This window comes from Mustela lutreola, chromosome 5, assembly GCF_030435805.1.
Source record: "Mustela lutreola isolate mMusLut2 chromosome 5, mMusLut2.pri, whole genome shotgun sequence".
NCBI lineage: Eukaryota > Metazoa > Chordata > Mammalia > Carnivora > Mustelidae > Mustela > Mustela lutreola.
In genome coordinates this window covers 116,215,042-116,242,344 of record NC_081294.1, presented here as the reverse complement: position 1 = coordinate 116,242,344, position 27,303 = coordinate 116,215,042, and the positions used below count along the sequence as shown (strand labels likewise).

The 27,303-nt window shown below is 39.9% G+C and overlaps 1 protein-coding gene across 1 annotated transcript in view; it reads right to left on the bottom strand.

Annotated features, from left to right (window-relative positions):
- ADGRV1 (adhesion G protein-coupled receptor V1) overlaps window positions 1-27,303 on the bottom strand; it is a 544,366-nt gene that overhangs the window by 70,214 nt on the left and 446,849 nt on the right. The window contains exon 86 of the mRNA XM_059175461.1: window positions 21,974-22,131. Coding sequence (XP_059031444.1) covers window positions 21,974-22,131 — 158 coding nt within the window. The remainder of the gene's footprint in view (window positions 1-21,973; window positions 22,132-27,303) is intronic.

The following is a 27,303-nucleotide window of genomic DNA, read 5'->3' as shown; positions in this document are numbered from 1 at the left end:
CCTTACTTCTAAATTATGGGCCGTTATTCTGAAATTAACAGATACCTAGAGGCAAACAAGTTTCATGAATCTGACCCATTTCTTGGTGAGAATATATAAATTGTGTGCTTAAGCTTCCTCAACAAGGGTTAACATTAACCCCACAATGCGAGTCACACACTAGTGTTCTCAGCAAACAAACCTAAAGTGACAGAGGAACACAACAGGACATAGATTCCACAGAACTGCCAAATCAGCATGAGGAAACTACAGGTGGAAGAGATAACAAATCTACGAACATTTATAAATATATCTGGAGAGAGGAGACATAGGACTCAGAATAGGTTCCCTGTTCTCCAGATGGGTTTTAAGAGCTCTCAAACGTTTGTTCCAACGGGCTAGATTTTGTACATCTCTGCTCTCTGCTATGTACCAGGTTCTTCACTTTATTTTGCCATCCTTACTAAATTTATAGTCTCCATAGTCACTTTCTTTCAAAGAGCACTTTAGGGACAACAATGTCCAAATGTGCACCTCCACCTCTCCTGAGCTCTAGAGCTCAAGGCCTGGAGATCCCCAAAGCATCTCAGGCTCAGTCCATCCAAGGCTGAATTTAGTATCCTTCCTCTTAAACTCTCTTCCTTCTGAGTCCTATTAGCCTACTAGTACCCCCATTTCCAGAGACTGGCCCCGTGCCTCTTTGCCCCTCATATGCCACACCACATGGGGGAATGTAGGGGGACAGCATACACAGAAAGCAATCGGCACAGAGCCCGGCACAAAGCACATGTTCAATAAGCCCTACTACTATCATCTTCATTCCCATGACTGTCACGCCTTCAGTCAAGTTCAGGAAATAGTGCATGGCTCTACACAGTGCCTTCCTGTATATTTAAAGAACCCCAAAATCACGTAATAAAAAAAAGCTGAACATTTTTTGAACCCGAATTTCTCAAACCCATTGAGCTCTAGGACCCTTCTGTTTACCTGACGGAGCCTGAAGATTACTCTTGGAGGACAGTTGCTTTCAGACGGCAGACTGTAAATTCCACCACATCCAAACCATCACTGAAAGCTTCCTGACCAGCGTATTTAAACTGGACCTCTCAGTGTCTTCTATCCGCCCCCCTCCTCCCCCGGCGCCCTTCTTCCCTCCTCTCCTCCCTTTGCTAGTCTAACCCATCCCACCCCACTTAAAAATGCTGGCAATGAGTCTCCCCAATGCATTGTGACTCACAACTGTAAATTTCTACTCTGGAAGGTAATTTAAGTAGCCCATAGGACATCTGAGACATAAAGTGGGTACAGTAAACATCACCGATAGTGGAGGACCACGCCCACCCCTTTCTGGCATGGATTATAGCCTGACCCTTACTGAGATATGAAAGAAGCAAGGCTAATTGGGAAGGATGTGCTCAGGTGAAAACCTGGATCTTCAGGCAAGAGAAGAGAGCTGATCAATACTGGCCTAGAGTTTATTTTCCATGGGTAAAGAGGAGGGATGTGAACAAATTTTCAGAGGAGTCTCAAGGTCTGCTGAGAACCTAAATGGTGGAACTCCGTCAACAGCTGACTTAGGGCTTTCCTGGATGCTAAAGGACAGTCCAGTGTCAGGCCTACTTCGAGTGTGATTTATTGGGAATGAAAAAAATAAAAACAGTAAAAGCCTAGAATTATGGTCTCGCTTTGCAAAAGCTATATATAATTTTCAATTTGCAGACTATAATTTTGAATCTAAGGAGAATAATCAAGTTAGATGAGACATACCCACATGGACCTTGCACAAACTGTTATTAGAGTAATTCCATTTGAACCATGTACTTCAAAGTTGCTAGATAATATCCTACTGAGGAGAGTCAAATAGGTCTGTGATACTCAAGGAAAAGGTTAAATGGTTTGTTTTCTTCTTGTGAGGAAAATGTCTCAGAACTATGGGAAGAATTATCGTTTGGGTTCACAGCCAACATAGTAATTTTTAACATACTTCATTATTATTTTACAAAATGACATTACGACAAAAGTTTTTAGGAGACCTTAAACAAGCATGAGGCCAGCCAGCTAACAACCAAGGATTGGCTTAACCTAGTTTTCTGACTACATTACCAGTTACTCAGCCGTTAAAGAGTTCAAAACACTCATCTCCAGGCATGCTCAGGCACCGAACAGCAATTTCCAACACACTTAGCTTTTATAATACTATGAAAATATACAATGCGTCTTTCAACCTGCCTACATCTATATTTTGAATCTTACTATATGGCCTCATAATTTTTGGAAATTAGGTTACTATGTATTTGGCCATGAATAGCTAGTTATGTTTTATAGATGGTTTGATAGGACATCACATGGCAGTCATTAAGATTTAACAGGCTCAAATTCAACACTGAAGTCTTGAGTCAATTCTGACACAATGTCTCATAAAAATAAATACTAAAGATGTGTTCAAGAAAATATTTTTACAGTGTGTTAAATATGTCAGTTCTAGAGCTGTTTTCTGGTAGACCCTCAACCTGGATAAATGCCAGTTGACCTCACACTTATTTCTTTTAATTCGGTTCTCTGGTTATTATATTGCAAAACTGGAACAGAAATTTAAATTTTTATTTTCTTTTTATTTCTCTTGCCATGTCATTACTCTAAAAAGTGTACTTGAGTTAATCTTTTCAATCTTCTTTGTCAATATGATTAATTGCATTTTTTCTCCCTATAGCTGTAAGATTATCAGGGCATTGTCTGGTCTTTTAAATAATGTAATATATTTCATAAAAGCTTTGGGGATATTATTCTGTTTTTAAATAGCTATGACTGTAATCCAAGAAAACTACCACCAAACCCATAGACAGAGCTGTTTTCGGGAATATACAATAATAACAGACCATAAACTGGTATGATATGTGTGTAATACACAGGTTTGTCAGTGTTCATTTAAGCAATGGTATAGTACCCACAGGTGTGGCTAGGAGTTTTATCCATATGGAAGTAAACTAGTTTCTTACTACTCATTCTTACCAAACAACCTTAAGACCAAGCCCTTACATAGAAAAAAAGGGGAACTACCATGTTAAGAAAGAAAGGCAGTTTCCAGAAAAAATACCATGTGTATCATTTTTGCAGAAGGAGGTTGTCCAAAAAAACAGTAATACCTATACTGACAATATTTATATATTAGTGATCAAAGTAATTTGATCAAAGTGATTTTTACCCAATGATATACCATTAAAGTGTTTGTACATTTATTTGTCTGTCAATGTCATATGTAGACCTTAAAATTTGTGAGATCTTAATTCTAGCTTTTTTTCTCTTTTTATCCTCTTTCACCTGGAATTCAAATTGCTAATGGTTACAGTGGTTCACAGGCGTCAGATATTAGTGGCAACTGTAAGTTAGACACTATCACTCTAATTAAAACTATGTTTCCACTTCTTTTCCTAAGAGTGAGATCATTGGATAAAGAAGATGTGAGGTGTGTATATATACACACACACATACATACACACAATGGAATACTACATAGCCATAAAAAGGATGAGATCTTGCCTTTGCAACAACACAGATGGACCTAGAGGGTAGTATGCTAAGTGAAATAAGTCAGGCTGGGAAAGACATAGGATTTAATTTATATTTAGGAGTCTAAAAAACAAATCAATGAATAAGCATACAAATAAAAGCAGAATCAAACCTATAAATACTGAGAACTAATGGTTGCCAGAAGGGAGGGTTATGGGAGGGTGTGCAGAATGGGTGGAGGGAAGTAGGAAGTACAGACTTCCACTTTATGGGATGAATAAATCATGGGAATAAAAGGCACAGCATAATGTAGACAGATGCTGAATCACTATATTGTGCACCTGAAACTAACGTAACATTGTGTGGAACATACTCAAATAGAAAATTTAAAAAAATTAAATTTATCTTCCTCAGGGGGGGAAAAAGAAAGAATGAAATAAAATTGGAATTTTATTTAATTTTAGATACCACCCCTTGGCATTAGTAGATCAGACTAATGAGCAGCCATATAATTTTTTTAGGTCACTGGGCTTCCCAAGCCCTCAAAAGGAGACATTTTTACTATTTGATTTCATCTTTTTTTTTTTTACATTTTTTATTCCATATTTATAGACTAGACAGATCTTGCTACATTTTTTATTTGTTTCTATTCATTTTTTTAAAAACCAGGTAGAAAAAAAAAAAAAAAACCAGGTAGAGTTTATCCTGTTAACAGTGTTTGTGAAACACATTTGTAAAAAAAAAAAATTATTTTTTTCCTTGTTGGTAAAGTAGCTTTACTATAACCACAGATTGAGTGTTTATTTGCAAAAACACCACACTTCTTAGAGATTGTATAATTAAATGAGTATAAGGATCAAAAATTGTTCATTTCTATTACTTGTCAATTTATAACCACACCAACTGACATTATCCTTATAGAACTGTACAACAGGGCTTTAAACTGCTTTTCAACTCCTTCAGTCTTTCCTACAATCCAATTTTGACTTCTTTCTGGAGGTTGATGCATCCTAATTATAAATCACATCATTTGCTTTCCTGGATGTTACTGATAATAAATTTTATAATTTGCTTCTGTCAAATTCAATTAAAAGAAAAAGATCTGTTTTGAATATGGGCCCTTGGCAAATTACATTTTTTAAAAAAGCATGCACTGAGTGTGATTTATTCATATAAAAAAGGCAGAACTGCAGCTCTGAGTCTGGACTCAGGAGTCAGATTACTTGAAGGCCATTTACTAGCTGTGTGACCTTGGTTAGTTACTTCACTGTTTTGAGACACATGTTCCTCCTCTGTAAAATGATCTCCTAAATAACTTTCTCTGTATCCAGTGAGGATTTAATGGTTGAAATGCAGAACACTTAGATGTTGGCCATTGCTTGTTATTCAAGAATTTTGTTTTAGCAAACATCAAAAATGTATGAGATTTTCTGAAAAACAGCATGGAATTTCCTCAAAAAGTTGAAAACAGAGCAACCCTATGACCCAGCAATTGTACTACTGGGTATTTACCCTTAAGATATAAATGTAGTGATCTGAAGGGGCATGTGCACCCAAATGTTTATAGCAGCAATGTCCAGAATAGCCAAACTATGGAAAAAGCCTAGATGTCCATCAACAGATGAATGGATCAAGAAGATGTGGTATACATATACAATGGAATACTATGCAGCCATCAAAAGAAATGAAATCTTGTCATTTGTGACGACGTGGATGGAACTAGAGGACATTATGCTTAGTGAAATAAGTCAATCAGAGAAACACAATTATCATATGATCTCCCTGATATGAGGAATTTAAGAGGCAACGTGGGGGGTTTGAGGGGTAGGCAAGGAAAAAATGAAACAAGGTGGGATCAGGAGGGAGACAAATCTTAAGAGACTCTTAATGTCTCAAAACAAACTGAGGGTGGTGGAGGGAGGGTAGGGAGAGGGTGGTGGGGTTATGGACACTGGAGAGGGTATGTGCTATGGTGAAGAGCTGTGAAGAGTGTAAGCATGATGATTCATAGACCTGTACCCCGAGGCTAATAATACCTTACATGTTAATAAAAAATAAAAAAAAAGTATGAGATAAAATGTGACAGGTAAGAGGATGAATTAGATATAGATACTCTCTCAAATACTATACACACACACACACAGTATAATAAAAGGTAGAAGATACATGTTAGAAGAGAGAGACAAAGTTAAATAAAAACACAGGGAAAGCTTCAGTTACCCACCTTTGATAGTTATCACCAAGGTCTTTGAAAGGGATAAGAAATTTTAGCTGGGACTTGAAGCTGAGCTCTCTTTGAACATGTAAATATTGAGATTAAGGTATTGGATATAGTTAAAAAGAGGCAAAAAAGGCAAATGCATGAATTAGGGTAAATTAGTCCTTTTGATTGGAATTAAAGGTCAGTGAATGTGCTTAATGAAAAAAAATGTTTGTAACACTGGGTCATGAGGCATCGTGTGGTCTCGGTTCAGCAAAAACAGAGTTATTTTATAGGAAATGAAAGCCACTTAAAATTTCTGTGAAAGGGGTGTGGCCTTATCTACAGCAAACTTCATCTCCTAGGAAAGAAAGAGATTGGCAGAGAGAATGCTGTTCGCAAGGGCACTGGTTAGGCAACGACCGCTGCAGTCAGAAAGGGAGATAGTGAGGGCCTGAGGTAAGGGAAGGGCAGATGAGAGGCCCCACAAGGGAAAGAATGGAACAGACACAGAATATTTCAGACTTAGGATCTACAGTTACACCCCTCAGTTAGAAAACAATGAGAAACTTTAAAAAAATTATACAAGTATTAGAATGTGATCACTGAAGACTCTAATTCAGTAAGTCTGCAGGGAGACTTATTAAACCATAAGTTTTTTTTAAAAAAGGCTTATTTATTTGAAGGAGAGAGAGAGTGTGAGGTGGGGAGAGGGAGGGGCAGAGAGAGGGAATTTCCAGCAGCTGGGAATTTCCAGAGGGAGGGAATTTCTCATGACCCTGAGATTATGACTTGAGCTGGGATCAGGGGTTGGACACTTAACTGACTGAGCCACCCAGGCACCCCTTATTAAGCCATAATTTTTGGAAGTCTCTCTCTCTCCTTTTTCTAAATCAGCCTATACCCAAATTGGGGCTTGAACTCACAATCCCAAGTTCAAGAGTCACATGCTCTACTGACTGACTCAGCCAGCACTACTCTGAAAGTCTGATTTTGATGATCAGTCAGATTGGACAGCTACTGACCCAAAAGTCTATGACTGGAGTTAAAGAAATTACACCGGCTTCAGGTTAGGAAAATCAGAAAAGGATTAAAAGAAAGAAAAAAAAAGGAAGAAGGAGAAAGAATAAGAGAGAGAGAGAGAGAGATCAGAGGCGTTGGGCAGACAGAGGAGCAAAGCTGAAGAAAATGTTTCTATTTCTTGAGGACAAGGTATTATTCTCAAGGAGAGGACAGGCAGGGAAGAAACTGGGAAGAAAAGTTGGGCTCAAACTGACAGATTTGAAAACTACCACTATGATAATGAAAAAGGCAAAGGCAATCCCTGGAAAACATATACAACCCAGAGTTCTGAGACACAAGATTTACCAGGGGGAGAAAAAGAGAGAGTATCATAAAAACCAAAGGAGATGGCACTCTTCGGGGAAGGGTAGTTATCAGTACTCATCTATGCATAAGTGTAAGGACAAGGACATTAGAGAGGAGAGGTCAGCAGCTTTGTTGTCCAAGGTTATAGGTGATGAATTAAAGACAATAAGCAAGATACTGTCGAGGCTTAGCAGTGAACTGAGGGTGAAGAGTACAGGTAGTATTGTTCAAGAAGTTGGTCAGTGGGGCACCTGGATGGCTCAGTCAGGTAAGCATTGGACTCTTGATTTGGCTCAAGTCATGATCTCAGGGTCATGGGATTGAGTCCTGCGTCTGCTCCACACTGGGCATCCAGGAGCCTGCTCGAGATTCTCTGCCCCTCCCTAACACTTAAAAAGAAGAAGAAGAAGAAGAAGAAGAAGAAGAAGAAGAAGAAGAAGAAGCAGCAGCAGCAGCAGCAGCAGCAGCAGCAGCTGTTTGGTACAGGAGAGAAGCAGGGAAGTAACTTGATAAGGCATTATAAGTTAAGTTCTTTTAAGACAGTGGAAGTGATGCTTGTTCTTAGATGAAGAGGAAAGACCCAGAGGAGAGAGAGAGAGAGAGAGAGAGAGAGAGAGAGAGAGATTTAAGATGTAAGGCAACTGTGGAAAATTTAATGAAGCAAGTGCCAAGAAAAGGGAAAACAGAAGAAGGGCACAATTGGGAGGGTTGGCTTTGGTGAAAATGAGTTATTTACTGCCTTACCTAAAATGGCAGGAAAGTGGCAAAGAAGGGAGACAACAAAGATAAATGATCAGATAAAAATAAGGGCAGGTGACTGAGACAACATCATGTTGTCTATGCTTTGGAGAGAGAGTGAGACTAGACAGTAACAGGTGCAAAACTTAAGGGTTCTGTTCCAAAGATTACTTAAGGGAAATGAGTCAATCAGAGAAGGACAATTATCATATGATCTCTCTGATATGAGGAATTTGAGAGGCAGGGTGGGGGGGTGTTGTGGGGGGTTGGGGGAGAAATGAAACAAGATGGGACTGGGGAGGGAGACAAACCATAAGAGACTCTTAATCTTGGGAAACAAATGGAGGCTTGCTGGGGGGTCGGAAGGGGGGAGGGCTAGGGTGGCTGGGTTAGGGACATTGGGGAGGGTATGTGCTATGGTGAGTGCTGTGAGTTGTTTAAGACTGATGATTCACAGACCTGTACCCCTGAAGCAAAGAATACATTATATATATTTTTTAAAAGCAGGGGGGATGCCTGGGTGGTTCAGGTGGTTAAGTGACTGCCTTCAGCTTAGGTCATGATTCCAGGATCCTGGGATCAAGCCCCTTGTGGGGCTCCCTGCTCGGCGGGGAGCCTGCTTCTCCCTCTCCCTCTGCCACTCCCCCTGCTTGTGCTCTCCTGCTCTCTCTCTGTGTCAAATAAATAAAATCTTAAGAAAAGGAAAAAAAAGAATCAATGAAAGATAATCCAAAGGATTTTTGAGAAGCAGAGGTGGCTCAGTTAAGGTTACTTAGAATAAACTACTATCCATTACAGTGTAGACTAACTGGTTAATAAAAGGAAGAGAACCGCGCAGCACAGACTAGACTGGTGATTGACGAAGTCACTTAAGGAGGGAGCCAAGTTGGTGAAGAAATCAAAAGAACTTTGTGAAAATATTCTTAGACTGTCCCGTCACAGGGTCAAAGGAAAGGAGGTCAGAGTGAGAATAAAGAACAAGGAGTAAGGAACAGAGACAGACAGACAGAGGTTGTGTTCAGAGAGAGTTGTGGAGAGGGAAACTGATCTAGGAAGGGAGGCTAGCCTGAGAAATGGGAACCACAGGAACATGAATAAGGAAAGGGTTGTGAAAGCAAGAAGCATAGATTTAAAAATAGGCAAGATCATTACCCACGGACATTGTAACCTTACGGAAGGGAGCACAAATATTTTTGACATCCTATTAATTGGAAGGAGTGGCCTCTTGGAACTGGTTGTAAGGAAAGTGATCTTTTATGAGGCAGGCCATTTCACTTATGATAAGGTAACTGAAAGAGTACTTTTGTGAAAGGATCAGACCAAGTTTGTTACTGCCTTTTGGCCCAAAGAAACTCAAACTTCACTTTTGATATGGTGATGGCATACTTTTCTTCTGGAAGGAAACAACTTATAAAGATGTCATATTCAACTTCCTGACTTTTATACTATGTAAACTATTAAGTGGCATTATGATCACAGTGCCAATTATACATTTTTAAAGAAACTATGATGCAATTGCTAATTCCCCAGGTTACACATCACCACTTCCTGTTTCTTTAATTCTAGCAATCTTATTTTCTTTTGTTTCTGGATCTTCTCTTTAATATAGTAGCAAGTGATTAATGTGTGATCAAGCAATTACTTTGTAACTATATATATTTTAAAGAATTGTATAGGCATTGAATCATAAATTGGAGCTCCCTCTAAATAATGAGAATGGCAATAAATGGTAAACGAAAAAGCTGCAGATAGAGATTGGAATTTATACTGAAGAATCTGGGATTTGGCTGACTAGAAAAAGTCGTGGTCTGTTACAGGATCACCACAATGACACTGAATAAGGTGGCTCATAGAGCATAATGTTTTCAATGCTGTAAATAATACAAGATAAAACAGCATTGAAAAACTGATTTTTATGCTCTCTGGTAGAGTTTTATATACATTCTTTAGCAACAGTCTGAATACAAATTTGAGAGAGACACATTAAAAAAAATCAGAAATTTTATTTTCATCAGTCAACAGCTGAATGGAAGATTTCAGTCATCCATTTAAAAAAGAAATGAATGTGCTTTTAGATCAAAGCAAAACATGAATAACTGTTTTATGTAGCTTTCAAAGTGGAAGGAAGAAATGCCTCATTGGTAATTTCTCCAGGATAAATAAAGAAGGATCAGTGGGCGGGGAAGGGAAGTCCTTTAAACGAATGGAGAATGCCAGGAAAATTAAAATTTCAACTTTTTATTACTTTACAGAAAAACTGCCAAGGAAATTCAGCCTATGCACATAAGTTACAAGCAACTGGGAAAGTTTCATTGATTCTCTGGGCCAAACTGAGGCATGGCAATGGTATGCATACTTCAGTAGTAGATGCCAACCACACTGAAGGTCAAAGAGTACACATTACATCTAAGCAACAATGCCACTGTGATGCTTGTAGACACTGACCATATGTATACCACACTGACCATATCTTCTACTAACACCCAACTGAAACTTACTCACAATGGGCATCAAGATGGGAAGTAATTTTGATTCCATTCCCTCTTCTCCCTGACCACCATAGCTGATGAAGTCAGCAAGTAAGAATGAATTCAGTTGTGTTGTCTAGGTCTGGATTTATAGAAATCATCGCACTTTTAGGCAACAACACAAGTTCATTATGGCTGCAGTACAGAGAGTTTATGTGGGGAAGTAGTGGCATTCTCCTTTCATCCTACAGTCTAGAGATTGCTATTGAATGATTTTAAGGTGATCAGTTTCACTTTTTAGATGGTTCAGTGTAGAATGGAAACAGACAAGAATTGCGAATATCAGTCTGAAGACAATTGCAACTGTCTAGGTATAAGATGATGGGGGATGGGGCACCTGGATGGCTCAGTGGGTTAAAGCCTCTGCCTTCGGCTCAGGTCATGATTGCAGGGTTTTGGGATTGAGCCCCACATTGGGCTCTCTGCTCAGCAGGGAACCTGCTTTCTCCTCTCTCTCTGCCTGCCTCTCTGCCTACTTGTGATCTTTGTCAAATAAATAAATAAAATCTTAAAAAAAAACTTAAAAAAAAAAGATGATGGGGGAAATAACTGAGGCACTATGGACTGAACTATGTCCCTCCAAAAGTCGTATGTTGAAGTCCTAACCCTCAATATAATGGTATTTGGAGATGGGGACTTACAGGGTAATTAAGTCATGAAGGGAACCCTTGTGATGGGATTAGAGTGCTTATAGAGATTTTACTTTATTTATTTATTTGACAGACAGAGATCACAAGTAGGCAAAGAGGCAGGCAGAGAGAAAGGGAAGCAGGCTCCCGCTGAGCAGAGAGCCCAGGACCCTGAGATCATGACTCGAGCTGAAGGCAGAGGCTTAACCCACTGAGCCATCCAGGTGCCCCAGGATTAGAGTGCTTATAAAAAAGACAGGAGAGAACTATCTTTCTTTCATGTGAGGACACAGCAAGAAGATGGCCATAGCAACCTAGGAAGAGAGCTTTCGTTAGGAGCTAAATAGGCCAGTATCCAGCCTGTGGTACTTTTCAGATTCTCGAAATGTGCGGAATAAATTTCCATTTTTTAAACCACCCAGTCAATGGTATTTTGTTATGGCAGCCCAAACTGACTACTATACCAGGCATAATCATGAAGAGAAAAAAAAAAAAAAAAAAAGGAAGGCATCTTTGAGAGATATTTAGGAACCATACAGGACACAGGAGTTACATATCTGACTGTATTCCATATCAATTACATATTGGGAGAGTTGTTATGGTAATAAAAATACCAACATATACTGAGTGCTTAGTATGTTTCAGAGAGTGTACTAAAGGTTCTATATGAATCAACACTGAATCCTTCTAAAGCTCTATAAAGTTTATTATCATTATTATGTCTGCACTACATGAGAAGAGTGAGGACAACTAGCTGTGTTTTAGTACCAGCTGGAGAGCGGGCGGTCTTTCTCAGAAATGAGAAATTGAAGGAATAATTTACCAGACCCGATGGCTTCAAATTCTTTCTGGGAAATGGAGTCTAATAATTACTTTTATGGAATCAGTGTTTTCTAGGTTTAGTTTAATGTTTACACGTTATTTTTCTCAATGAAAGTTTTTTTTTTTTTTAAAGATTTTTATTTATTTGAGAGAGAGAACATGGAAGAGTGAGTGAGTGACCATGAGCATGGGGATTGGGGGAGGACAGGAAGAGAGGGAGAAGCAGGCTTCCCACTGAGCAGGGAGCCCAAAATGGAGCTCAATCCTAGGACCCCAGGATCATGACGAGCTGAAGGCAGACACTTAACCAGCTGAGCCACCCAGGGGCCCCTCAGTGAAACTTTTTAAAAAAGTAATCTCTATACCTAATTTTTGGCTTGAACCCAGGACCCCAAGATTGAGAGTCATATGCTCTACCAAATGAAACTTCTGATAACAAAATGGTGGCGGGGGGGGGGAAGAAGCAGGAATAATGATTCCTGCTTCAGAGGATTCTTGTAAAAACTGAGATAATATATACAAAATGCTTAGCTCAGTGGCTAGCATATGGTGAGCCCTAATTGTCAGTGGTGCTGAGGGTAATGACCATGACCACCACGACAGAGTTCACACCTGCCACTTGTACGTAGGTCAGCCCTTTACTCTTTCTTCCAATATCTTATCCATACTCATTGCGCTCTGCTCACCTAGAAAACAAATGTAAATTGAACAGTTTCATACTGAAATAGCCTTCACAGAGAACTTCCCTTGTCCTTATCAGTATCCAAAGAGACTGGTAAGGTACAAGGAGGTTCAATGAGGTAAAGACATTCAGCAAACTTGAGTTCTAGAAAGATTCAGCTCTGTTACAAATGACCAGACCCTTTTTTTCTTTGGTTACATGTGTAAATCAGGAGTTGAAATAGAGATTTAAGCTTTCTCTCAATTCTACTATTTTATTTTTTTTTTCTTTTCTTTCTTTCTTTTTTTCAAGATTTTATTTATTTATTTGACAAAGAGGGAAAGCAGCAGTGGGAGTAGGAGAGGGAGAAGCAGGCTTCCTGCTCAGCAGGGAGTCCAATGTGGGATTGGATCACAGGACCCTGGGATCAGGACCTGAGCTGAAGGCAGACGCTTAAGGACTGAGCCATCCAGGAGCCCCTATTTTTTTTTTTTTATTTGAATGTCCTAGGCCTTAGGAAACTGACTTCTGATATTACTGTTCTTAGAGTTTCTAAATGCTCCAGAAAACAAACATTCATCTTTCAGGTTCAGAGATTTCTAATTTGAATCTATAAAAAGACTGAGGTCATAGATATAAATCTAAGCCAAGGATGAGCATCTGTAAAGTTTCTTTAAATGTTCTGGATTTTCCCTACCACCACGGGCAAAATGTGGGAAGACTGAATCGTACTCACAAAGCTTGTTCAAGCTCAAGAGGAAGAGACTGTTCATTGTCTAGTGAGAAGCTCTGGGGTTTTCCTTAGGTCCCTAGGCATTGTTTTTTCATTTTCTTTTTAGCAGTGGGACTGGGAGTAGACTACAAACAAGCAGCCTGCTGCCAAGGACATGTGAAACCTGTTATATTGGTCATTCTGGATCCTATTCAAGCACATGCTGTTACTAGGTAAGATTACTTTTACTTCGCTTTAGTGGAAGCATCGACTTCACTTTAGGAAACAAAAATCCTACATTTTCCCCCCCGTTTTTATTTATAAGCCATGTCTGTTTCTGCAAGCAATAAAATTTGAAGTGACAATGGCATACTTAGAATTTTGATGTGAGAATCATAAGGATTCCAGAACCAGAGTGTTTCAGCTATTGATTACTATGTAATAAACCACTACAAAACCTAGTGGCTTAAGATAATTTATGACTTCTCACAGTCGTACAGTCCACGCTGGGCAGTTTTTCTGCTCTGTGTGGTGTCTCCTCAGGCTGGAACCTCCAAGAAGGTTTCTCCACTCACGTGTCTGGAATCAGAGCTGGGATGCCTGAAACAACTTGCCAATCATGTCTATTCACATGGCCACTCCGCATGACTAGCTTGGGGTTCCTAACACCATGGTGGTCTCAGAGTAATTGGACTTGGTGGCGGATTTCCAAGAGAAAGGAAGCTGAAAGTGCTAGTCCTCTTAAAGCCTAGGCCCATTATGGGGCAGCCTCACTCGAATCATGTTATACGAGTCTGAGCAAGTCCAGATTTCAAGGGAGGGGAAAAAAAGACTCCACCGCTTTCTGTGGGGAGAAGCACACATGCAAAGGGAGGGGCCTTCTTTGGAGAACACAGCACAGAGTGTACTGCACTTGCCAGGACCTCTTTCCTTTTCTTCTTTTTCCTTTGGATTTCGCCGAGTTTGCTGAAACTCTTTTTGAAATTTTCAAAATGTCCAGGGAGAAAAAAGTCACTCAACTTTAGGGTACAAGGGATCATACCTTATATACTCATTATAGCAAGTTTTCCATAATTTTCATAATTTTGATGCAATCTTTACTTACTTTACTGTTGTTATTCTCTCTCAATATGAGGAAATGGAGCCTCCGAAAAAAATGGAAGCATTCACCCTCAAATACGCTCCCAAGCAGAGAAGTGGTCGTGAGAGCAGTGGAGATTCCACACAACTCAGATTTATGCTGCCCACAGGTAGCTGGATCAAGCCACCATTACCTTTTTAGATAACATACTGACACATATGTGTGGGCTTTTATAAGAAAGGGATTTGTAATCAGCTACTTCCTCTTTTTATTCAAATTAATTTTCCTTCCCTGATCCATGAATCATTCCTCACATAGGAATTGGATGATGATTCAGAAAGAACCAGTAAATTCTAATGAGCCTAAAAAGAGAGACAAGCTTATCATTGCCAGAGATCAAAACCAAACCCTAAAATCATAGGCTTTGTTTAAAATGCTGTTTCAGACACTGAAATCTAGTTCAGGGAACATACCTTTTTCGTGAACCATCCTCCCTGCCCGCTTGCCCCACTGAAGGAGGAGGAGGCCAGTGAATCTCATGAGGAGCCACTGACCTTTGAAAATGTGGTTCACAGCAGCCTGACAGCTAAAGGGCCACAGAAGGCCAGATCACCGCCCCAGACCACACTCAGAAAGGAAGGGGTTGACAGTGGCCATCTTTGGGAGACTATAGCACAAGGGTGCATTTTATTCACGGGAAGCTCCTTCTGTGTCTCTCTCTTTCCCTTAGATTTCACTGAGTTTATCTGAACTCTGAAATTAAAGGCTAGCAGAACCAAGACAGTCACTCAAAATACAGAGGGTAAAGGGAATGGTACTTAGCAGTCATAACCACACATAGCAGTGTTGATAGAAGATTGCTCGTGTTGTCAGACACATCTAATCTGCATAGGAGTGATTCGTTTGGAGAATGGTTTTATAGAAATATGGAAGATTCCAGGCCTAACGAAATGATTGATGCAAACTCTCCATTTACTCAAAGAGGTCTGATGCTGGAGTTAACTAATCACGTCTGTTTACCAAACCTAAAACTCGAAGGTTAGTAAATAATCATAATCAACCCAGATACTTAAACACAAAATCCAGCTTGGCTATAAAGGAAGCTATGAACTGACCTTTCCTTCTCATAATGCACCTGACTCCTTGTTAAAAGTGATTTATAAACAAACAAAAAACCCTTGGCAATGTATGACCCCAAACACTCAAAACTTAAACATCATTTGGAAAACTAGGAAACTGTGCTTTTATAAGAAGAGGAGATTCACTTGCAGCTCCTCATTCATTACTTGAGAATTTACTTCTCATGATACCATCTACCTAAAAATGCTCATACAGTTAAAAAAAAAATGCAAGGCACAATATAACTAAATTATAAACCATCTAAGCTGCCTTAGGGGGGAAAAAAAAGGCTGCCTTTGTGTATGCTTGGAACCACAGAACCAAGTGGGATCGGCTTGAGCCTAATTAGAACCACCTTCCTTCTCAGGTATTAAATGTACATGGGGTGGAAAAACTGCAGGTTTCTCAGAGGAGAGTGGAGAACAGCTTGGGCACTGGTCTGCGTGTTGCCTCTGAAGCTGAGGGTCACGGAGAACTTGGTGGCCTGTGTTTCATTGTGGCATCTGAACTCTGGAGTGGGGGGGGGGAGGTGGCCACTTATAAACAATACAGAATATCAGAAGTGAAGAAAAGGGGTTTATTCTCCAGTTTTTCAAAAATACAGACATGGGAATTTTCAAAAGGTACTTTGTTTTTTGCTAATATACTGTACATTCAGCATTCTCTCAACACCCCCTTTTTATAATATAGGTATTTACTTTATGTGTAACTGTGTTAACTTTCGTTCAGGTCTGAAAAATTCTCAACCATCACGTCTTCCAATCTTCTTTTTCTCCACTCCCTATATATTTTTCTCCTGGCCATTTCTTCTCCTACCTCCTAGCTTAGTTTTGGCATGTTCTCTTTTTTGTATGTCACCTTGGTGATTTCTTCAGTCCTAGCATCAGATTCTAATTCATTCCTCGTCTCTGCTTCTCACCTGGGGTTTACCTCAAATATTAAGATATTTTAAAGTTTCAAAGAGTATATTTTTCAGTGTTAAGATTTCTGATATTTGCCTGTTTATATTTATTTTTGTTTCTTATGTTTCATTGTTTTTAGTGGATAAATATTTCTTTATATGGGGTTGTTAAACTTTTTCTGTAAATGGCCAGAGATTAAGCATGTCGGGTTTTGCAGGCCACATGGTCTCAGGTGCAACAACACAGATTTAATTCTGCATTGTGAGAGCATAGAGTATATGTAAGCAAATGGGTGTGGCTCAGTTCCAAGAAAAATTTACTTACAAAAACAGGTCACGGCAGCCACTTTGGAAAACAGTGTGGCAGTGCCTCAAAATATTAAACACAGAGCTGGCATATGACCCAGCAATTCCCTTTCTAGGTATATACCTAAGAGAAATGAAAGCCCATGTTAATACAAAAACTTGCATGCGAATGTCCATAGCAGCATTCTTTGTAATATCCAAAAGGTGAAAATGACCCAAAGGTCCATCAACTGATGAACAGATAAGCAAAATGTACTGTACACATACAGTGGAATATTATTTGTCAGTTAAAATAACAACAAAGTGCTGGTACCTGCTAAAATACATAGGAACTTTGAAAACATTATGCTAAGTGAAGGAAGCTGGACACAGAAGACCACATATTCTATGATCCAATTATTGGAAATGTGTAGAATAGACATATCTATAGAGACAGGAAGTTGATTAATGATTACTTAGGGCCTAGGGAAGTGTAGGGTGGGGAGCTCCTGCTAATGGGAAAGGGGTTTCTTTCTGAGGTGACGAAAACATTCTAAATAGCTTATGGTGACTGTCACATGATTACATAAATATACTAAAGACCACTGACCTGCACAATTTAAACAGATGACCTTTGCCTGTAAATGACACCTCAACAAAGCTGTTAAGGAAGAGATGGCAGGGGCAAACAGGTGAGCAGCCAGGAGGGCCACAGTCTGCGGATTCCAGTTCTGTATTTTCTAGGATCCTAACATACTTCTCAAAGTTATTTATAGTTTATTGTCTATTTAAATTCTTTTCTGGCTTAAATTCAGCTTTTTTTTTTTTTAAGATTTTATTTATTTATTTATTTGACAGCAAGAGATCACAAGTGAGCAGAAAGGCAGGCAGAGAGAGAGGGGGAAGCAGGCTCCCCGCTGAGCAGAGAGCCCAACGTGGGGCTCGATCCCAGGATCCCGGGATCATGACCTGAGCCGAAGGCAGAGGCTTTAACCTACTGAGCCACCCAGGTGCCCCTAAATTTAGCGTTTTGATGACTGACTTTAAGGGCTGTTGGTTTTCCTCCAATGTTTGAGACTTCTTTATGGGAGCTAATCCTGAGTAGAAAGCATTTGTCTCTGGTTGTTCTCTTTGTCTGCTTACCTTTTTCTGTCAAATGTTTCATGGGCACCTCTGGTCAGCAATCGTGTTCCAAGAGAACTAGTTCGATGTCTTGGGCTTCCTGTCCCCATGGTGACATGTGATAGGATAGCGATTCAGTCCACAAACTCTAGAGAACTGAGCCCAGGGAACTGAGGAGATGCTTTGCCTCCATTCTCCCTGGACTTCCAAAGGCCTTTAGCCAAATACAGGCTATGGTGCCAGGGCTTTCTCAGGCTTCTTTCATGCAGGTGCTACTGCCCTAGTCTCCCTGTCTTGGGTGAAAGCTTTCAGGTCCCAGTTCACCCCACGGCAGTTGAGCTACTCTGGCAGCCACTGGTTTGTGGACACAAAAAACATTGGGCCCATCATTTCAGTCCAGTTTACTACTTTGTGTTCCTGCTCTGTTTCTGAGCCACAGAGATGTCTACTTTAAAAAAATATTTTCCCTTGGGATGTCTGTGTGGCTGAGATGGTTAACTGTCTACCTTAGGCTCAGGTCATGATCCCATGGTCCTGGCATCGAGTTCCACGTCAGGCTCCCTGCTCAGCGAAGAGTCTGCTTCTCCCTCTCTCTCTGTCTCTCTGCTTGTGCTCTCTCTCTCAAATGAATAAATAAAATTTTTAAGAAAAAAAATAAATAAAAAATACCTTCTCTTGTTCGATTGTCTCTTGACTCCTATGTAAAGGCTCCTGGGGGGCAGGGCAGAGGGCAATACACAGATCTACAGTGCCATCCTGACTGGACACTTCTCAAGGCAATGGAATTTTAGCAAAAAGATTCAAAAAGGGCATCAAATGCTCCTTGGTGGAGTAGACATGCTTTATCTTTTCTTTTTTTTCCTTCTAGCAATCTTGAATTTGAAATAAGTGGAGTATATTCAAATGGAGGTGTATTATAGTAGGTTGCAAATAAAATAGAAAATATTAGACCAGCAGTCAGAGGTGAACACATATTTTTGAGAATCTCAGAAGTCAAGAAAACAATTATAGCCCCAATGATAATAACGTTCAAAGCGATATCTACAAACAGATCAACGAAATAAATACTCTAATTTTTACTTTTGATGACTCCTCTTCTTTTCAATGCTATATATTTAGCTTAAGGATACAGACCTATATGATTTTATGGTACATCTGTGATTAATTTATTCATTTATTATATGAACTATTAACAATAATTAATATTAACAAGTATTAACTATGCTCCTGCTAGCCACTGAGTACTCTAAAAGGCCATGATGATACAGTGATGAATCATAAATGGCCCTTACCCTCCAAGAATTCCAAATTTATTAATGAAATCAACCGCACACACCAAAAGAAGTCACCATTTCATTCTAAGATAAGTGCTATAATGGCTGTAGGGAAAAAGTGCCTCAAAGGCATAGATGAGGAAATAGGCAATTCTTACTTGGTGTGGTTCAGTGAAGAGGCAATTGTAATTCAGAGAAGAGGTAGCACATTGGGAACTTTCAGAATTTCTATGGAAGACTGAGTAGTACTTTGTTGGAAAGGGAGGTCTAGGGGAATTAACTTGTGCTTAAACCATTTTGACTTAGATTATGGGTGTATTTTGGACAGCTGTGGGGAGTGAATGGAGATTATGAGAGGGCAATAAAACCCCTCCACCTCTCTCTCATCCACAGTTCCCCACATTATTTACTAAACACACAGATTTTTATTAACTAAAAATGAAGAGTTCAAAGTAGAGTTCTCCTTACATGAGCAAAGAGGGTGGGATCAGGTAATTTTAGGAAAGAGTAAATACATGGCATGGTCAGAATGCAGAATAACTAGTAACTGACTTGGGGATGAAAAGACGGCCTGGGTGGGTGGACAGTAGGGGCTCCTGCATTGTAGGCCAAAGAGACTGGCTTTTTTCTCAGGCAATGAGAGAGAACCTGAATGGCTGTAATGCTGAAGAGAGGGAATCCACTTTACATTGGTGAAATACAGACATCTGAGAACATGAGATGGAGAAGAAAAAGACTAGAACTAGTGACCACTCAAGGAAATACTATAAGAGTCCAAGTGTGAAATACTGACTATTAGACTAAATCGTCATGGGAATGGGGGAATTAGAAATATAATAATTTTATTTGAAAAGCTATGATAGAATAATACTGCTATTAATATTTCATGGCAAGAGGTTTCCTTAGTTGGGAAACAAGTGCTGAAGCTTTTAGCATTATGTTTAATGCTTGAGGGCTATGTTTTTCAGATAATTGGAGTATTATTATCTACTATGTCTATGATGGAGAATATCCAAAAGGTGATTTAGCCATGAAGAAGAATTAACTCATTACATTAGGCCCTTATGTTTCACTTTAAAAAACATGCAAACACTAGCATTTTCTTTGAACTTTTTTTTTTTTTTTTTTTTTAAGATTTTATTTATTTGACAGACAGAGATCACAAATAGGCAGAGAGAGACAAGGAAGCAGGCTCCCCGCTGAGCAGAGAGCCCTACGCGGGGCTCGATCCCAGGCGCCCAAACACTAGCATTTTTATATTATACAGAGAAGAGAAGAAATCTTATCATTTGGGGAAAGAAACAAACCTTCTGTTCAAAAAAGGCATGTATAAATGAATCCCAGGGGGCACCTGGGTGGCTCAGTGGGTTAAAGCCTCTGCCTTCGGCTCTGGTCATGATCCCAGGGTCCTGGGATCAAGCCCCAAGTCAGGCTCTCTGCTCTGTGGGGAGCCTGCTTCCTCCTCTCTCTGCCTGCCTCTCTGCCCACTTGTGATCTCTGTCAAATAAATAAATAAGTCTTAAAAAAAAAAAGAATCCCAAGTTGAATAAAAGCACAGCTTTTGGATAAATGCTATGTCCCATGAAAAAGTAGGATTTCTACATTGAATATTGTTTCTTTATTTTAAAGAATTTAAGATTAATTATAACTTTAAATAATATTTCTGCTCACATAATGACTGCATGCTTAAATGGGAAGGAAGAGAGAAGAGCTGGTAGATACAGCTGTCCTGCAAACTGGCCTACAAACTAATGTCAAAAAGTCCCTTCTCTTTACCTCGTGAGGAAAATCCTTTCCCGTGTTCCCTGACCCACATTGGAAGCTAGAAGGCACTTCATACAGTAGAGGTGACAATATCTTATTATTTTCTTATCCTGTGACAATATCTATTGAGCTGATGATAATGTATTAAACACTATTCAAAGGACTTCATATATGGTATCCTGCTTAAACTTTGAAAAGCTCTGAAAATGTGAAAATCTCTCTCACACATTTGGCTTTAGATCTATAAAAACTTAGAGGAGAGGAGACTTCTTCATTGGCCTGAGGGGTCCCCAGCCCTAGCTCACAAGATTCTCTCTGATGTCCCTGTCACTCACACCATTTTTAATTTTTTTTTTTTTAAGATTTTATTTACTTATTTGACAGACAGAGAACACAAGTAGACAGAGAGGCAGGCAGAGAGAAAGAGAGAGAGGGAAGCATTCTCCCTGCTGAGCAGAGAGCCCGATGCGGGACTCGATCCCAGGATGCTGGGATCATGACCTGAGCCGAAGGCAGCGGCTTAACCCACGGAGCCACCCAGGCGCCCCCACTCACACCATTTTAGAGGGAATTTTCTCCATGCAGGTGTGTGGTTATTGTTCCTCGTTAAGAAAATTCCTGAGAGACTCTAATCTAACAACAACAACAAGAAAGAATCAGATCATAAAAACCTATGTTAAGTATGATTCAAAGGGAAAAAATGAGCTGCACTGAAAGCCAATTTGAGTTGGAAAGACTTGCACTCTTAAGTAACCAGACATGTGTAGCCAGTTATAAAGCTCTCCAATCACATATGTTTTTAAACATCTGTCAGCACAATCAGAACTCCACATGCAAACCACGGCACTCGTGAGCGTTAGGGAGGGTTGTCTGTGATGAAGTCTCAGAAGCTGAGAGAAATGAATAGATTTCACAGGCTGAACACAGGTTGTTCTTGCTTGACTTGAAAGCCTGGGGAAGCAGCTCCCAAGGCTGTGAGGCATTTACTTGAACATTAATATCTTAAGGACAAAACTGGAACTGGTAATAAAATCTATGAAGTCCTGAAGAAAGAGACACGTCAGAAAGTGCCAAGGAATGGGGAAACTAGGGAGCCATAGCTTAACTTATGGTTTCAGAGCTGGAAGTGGAGTCTAACTTTTCTTCCTCTCTCCCTTCCTCCCTCTTTTTCTTCCATCTTTCCTTCCTTCCTCTTTCTTTCTCTCTTTCTCAATTATTCAGTGACACTTTCCCACCATTAAAAAGTTCCCATCTCCAAAGTGCAAATAGGGTTCATTCCAAACCTGCAGCATTTGTTCTTCCTCTGAAGACATCATCATACGCTTTCCACTGTGGCTTCACCTGGTAGGCATGGATGAACACCACAAACACCACCACAAGGCACATTAAAGGAACAAGGGCTGCCGTGAACAGAGCGGCGTAGATGTTCGGGATGAAACACCTGGAAGAGAGAAGAGGCGATGAGATAAATCAGACGACTTCTTTATAAATGCTTTTATGTTTGGAATGTGTTATATCATCACTTTATACTAGCTCTCTGGGTTGAAATGTTGGCAAAAGCCAATTTTTGGATGCTAGATTGAAGCTTTGTTTGAGTAGAGGCAACACGATTAAATCTAACCCACTGCTTCACAAAGTTGGTTCTAATGGAACATGCATATCCTGAGGTGCTCAGAAAACTTTAACAGAGGTTATGGCAAAATAAGTTTGAGAAGTGCATGTACGCTTTTCTAGCTCTATCTTGTTGGCCTAATAGACCAAGATCTCATTGAGCACTGCATAAAAGGCAGCATTGTTTAAAGGCAAATTTGAGGATTCCTACGGCTCATTCTGTCATTTCCATAATCTTGTTTTTTGAGTGAAGACAGTTTTGTCATTTCTAAGTTATACATTTTTTTAAAATTTTTAATTTTTTATAAACATATTTTTATTCCCAGGGATACAGGTCTATGAATCACCAGGTTTACACACTTCACAGCACTCACCAAAGCACATACCCTCCCCAATGTCCATAATCCCACCCCCTTCTCCCAAACTCCCTCCCCCCAGCAACCCTCAGTTCTAAGTTACACATTTTTTTTAAAAGATTTTATTTATCTGAGAGAGAAAGTGAGAGTGAGAGAAGGAGCAGGGGAAGGGACAGAAGGAGAGAGAGAAGCAGACTCCCTGCTGAGCAGGGACCCCCCCCCCCACCCCCCCAACTCGGGATTTGATCCTAGGACTCCAGGATCGTGACCAGAGCCAAAGGCAGACACCCAACTCACTGAGCCACCTAGGTGCCTGTAAGTTACATATTTTCCCAAGATCCATTAATTCTCTTGAAAATGATAACTTTCCCTTTGGAAGTTCTACTACACAACTGTATCTATGATTACCGGGGGTTTATTTAGATCAATGAGGTTCAAGGTAAACTCACATTATTTATTTTGGTAACAATGAAATTCCATGGAAAATGGTTTCAGGGATGTACCTGGAAATTTTTACTCAGTCAGAAAATCCTCTTGTTCTTTACATAAGAAATATAAAAAATGTCAAAAAATGTCAAAATGAAGCACCATTAAATAGGCTCATTATCTAAAACTGTGTTTTTGAAGTATTACAAAGAGCACACCTCCTACAACTTATAATAATATAATAGTTCTAATTACAAGAAATCTTTTTTTTTATTACAAGAAATCTTAATAATAGGGAGCGACTCCTGTCAAATATCTTTTCCTCACTTTTCCCTTTTTAATATCTATAAACCTAAGATAACAATAAAGCCAAAAATAATGGATTCTGAAGAAAACCCAAGGAAAAAGTATAAACTATTTAGAAGGAAACCTCAAAATTCAAACTACGGGTAATCAGGAGAAACAGCCATTCTAGCAACTGAGAAAAGCAGTGCTTCAATTTCATATTTAAAAAGAGATACATTGTAGACCTTCCTCAGGTATTATTTTTAATTAACATGACCTGGCAAATGTATTCCTCAAGTAAACAAGACACATTTCAAGAGATATTTCAATACACATTCTGCATCTGCAAAGAGATGTCAGAATGATGAATATCCTGGCTTTTAGAATTTAATTTGGACAGTACAAAGCCTGAATCATCCCTGTACTCTCATCTGTATGCCAGAAGACCTGTATCTTCCAGGTAAAAGGCATATGATTAACTAGAACAGGCAAACATTAATGGCTTTGATCTTGAATATATTTCTGCACTAAAAATAGCAATCACGTTGGCTACTCATTTTCTGTATACTGACCTAAAACAATTGTTTTCATCTGAATTACAGATTCACAGGCAGATCTGGCCGAAAGTGGCTTAGACCAACGCGGACACTGACAAAGGAACTCACACAGGCTTCTGTGCTTTATTTTTACCTTCAAAAATGTGATCACAATTCAACTTCAGTCTGTAAAATGGGGTTACTGAATCTATTATGACCTTCTCAGGGATTAATTAACATATCGTACCAAGTGCTTTGGCATAGGCTTGACCCTTCAACATCTACATTTCCCAGGGGCTGACCACGTTTGGTTCTCATGTCACTATTTGAAGGGCTTTCCTAAAAACTTTCCTTTACTTTAGAAAACAACCCTTGAAAGCAGAACCCCAACAAATAGCACACCAACCTAGGTGAAAAAAAAAAAGAGGCAAAGTGAACCCGTAGGAAGTTAGAAGTGACCAGTGGCTCTTGGAAAGAGAAGGGAATCCTTTAAGTGCCACAGCTCTTATAAACCTCCTTTGCAATTCTCCCTGCTTGTACGATGACTTAGTCATGTTGGCCCATTCTTTCAGAGAAGGGTAAGGAAAATTACCCAATTCTGAGGTGATCCATTTTCTCCCATTTCTTCGGAGCTGCACAAGTCATGGCATCTCCCACGTACTGGGCTGCTGAGAGTGCCCGAAGTTTGTCCTTCACATGGTCAACGTGGAGCCAGATCACTGATGAAGAGGGCTTTGGCCGCACAGCATGCCTGGTCCTGGAGGCAGCCCCTCCTGCTCCTCTCCCCCATTATAGCACTGCTCTCCGCATGGTCCTGCCTGCGCCAACTCCTGTGTAGCTGTGACTCCATGCCAGTCTTTCTCCAACAAAAAAGGATCTGCTGTACGTACGTACATACTACCTCTCTTAGGAACCAGGAAGCCAGACAACTCTTCTACAAATGCTACCAAATGAGGCAGTTGCAAATGAGATAGGGCTAAAAGGGTAACCGACCAGTGCAGGTAGCAATCAGGGCTTCCACACACCCAGGACCCCATCCAAGGAAAGCAGGTGGAGAAGGCGGTGTCATTCCACATCCTCAAATTATATTTCATACAGGAACACCTTCTTTTAAATTCTCCTTATTTGTTTTTTCCTTGAAAGCTAATAGATATTACTTGACTTTTCTGATAAATATTGTCTGAATGGGATTTCTACTGGTATAGACTAACACTTCTGACATAGGGGGGCTCCTGGGTGGCTCAGTTGGTTAAGCATCTATCTTCGGCTCAGGTCATGATCCCGGGGTCCTGGAATCGAGCCCCGCTTCGGGCTCCCTGCTCAGCGGAGAGTCCGCTTCTCCCTCTCCCTCTGCCGGCTTGTGCTCTCTCTCTATCTCTCTGTCAAATAAATAAAATCTTGGGGGAAACAGGGACAAAATGATATATTAAACAAACAAACCCAAAGCTTCTGACATAGGTTTAAAACTGCCCAAGATAAATGAAGTATATTCTACCCTTAAAAGAAAAGACAAAGCACAACAACAATGAATACGACAACAAGAAAAGAAAAAACACAAGCCTCACCAACCAGAATTTCTTTCAGTCCCATCGAATAAGATTATATAGTAGTACATCCAGGGCGTTTGAGGATGAGATCATATGAATGTGATGTGTGCAGTTAGGAAACTGTGACTATCACATTAGAAATAGTTTCTGGAAAAAAAGTTGGGAACAAATTCTCGGAAAAAAAGGAATGTAGTGTAAGAACTGAAGAGACTGAATGCTCTGGGCACACAAGAGCTGGGCAGGGGGGGCAGCTGATTAACGCCCTGGCAGCTACTGTTTCAACAACAACAGGTCTGGCCATCCCCAGAGAAATGAGACAAAGGCCATGTGGCTCTGCTTTCTCAGAAAGGGTGAGGAGAATGTGCTTCTTGTCATTACCAGCTCACCCAGCTTCAAAGTATTCTGGTGACCCTTTTCTCTTTTGGGGTTGATTTCTGGATTTTTGTAATCACACGATGAACTTTGGCTGTTTCCTTTTAAACTTTCATGGGTAAATCTCCTTTCTTCTTCTTCTTCTTATTTTTCTCTTTCTTATTATAACCCACAGATAATATAATTCATTTTAAAATCTCATCAGAACGTCTTCCTTTTCTCTCTGTTTTTGGCCAGATGATATAAGAAGATGCTGTTTCACTATCTTCTCTGTTTCCCCTTTCAGTCTACTCTTAGAGCATTCACAACACTTTATGTCACTTTCTTTCTTTTTTTTTTAAGATTTTATTTATTTATTTGACAGAGAGAGATCAAGTAGGCAGAGAGGCAGGCAGAGAGAGAGAGAGAGGAGGAAGCAGGCTCCCCACTGAGCAGAGAGCCCGATGCGGAGCTCGATCCCAGGACCCTGGGATCATGACCTGAGCCGAAGGCAGAGGCTTTAACCCACTGAGCCACCCAGGCACCCCTATGTCACTTTCTAATTTAGTAAGATTATTACCTCCCCTAGGTAGCACTTTGTACTTACTGAAGTGTGTTCACTTGCATTACCTAGCTTGGCATTAAAAAAAAAAAAATCAATCATGTGGGTGGCATAGGGTATTTCAGTTTCTTTTTTCCTGTATGAAGCCAGCATAAGAAGGAACTCAGAAGCAAAGACGTCCAGGAGAGACATAAGCTCCCCTCACAACTGCTGAAAATACTGGGAAAGATGCTGGGAACTCCTTGTATGTGAGACTATGATTTGAGTCCATCTAAATTATATTTTATCTTTTTTTTTTAATGTATTTTTTTATTAATTTTTTTATTTTTTATAAACATATATTTTTATCCCCAGGGGTACAGGTCTGTGAATCACCAGGTTTACACACTTCACAGCACTCACCAAAGCACATACCCTCCCCAATGTCCATAATCCCACCCCCTTCTCCCAACCCCCCTCCCCCCAGCAACCCTCAGTTTGTTTTGTGAGATTAAGAGTCACTTATGGTTTGTCTCCCTCCCAATTCCATCTTGTTTCATTGATTCTTCTCTAAATTATATTTTAAAGAACAAGTTGACCCTGGGAAACTGTAGGACTTGAAATCCAGGGTAACATCTGGATGACATAGGTAATAAAAAAAGGACTAGCTAATGAAAAAATAATACAGGTGAGCCTTAAAAAATGCAGGGGTGAGTGGCGCTGACCCCCTGTTCCAGTCAAAAATCCACCTCTAGGGGGGCCTGGCTGGCTTAGTCAATAGTGCCTATGACTTTTTTTTTTTTTTTTTTCGCCTATGACTTTTTATGTCAGGGTTGTGAGTTCAAGTCCCATGTTGGGCATAGAGACTACCTAATTAAACAAATTTTTTTAAAATTCATGCAAAATTTTTGGCTCTTCCAAAACGTAACTACTGATAGCCTACTGGTGACTGGAAGCCTT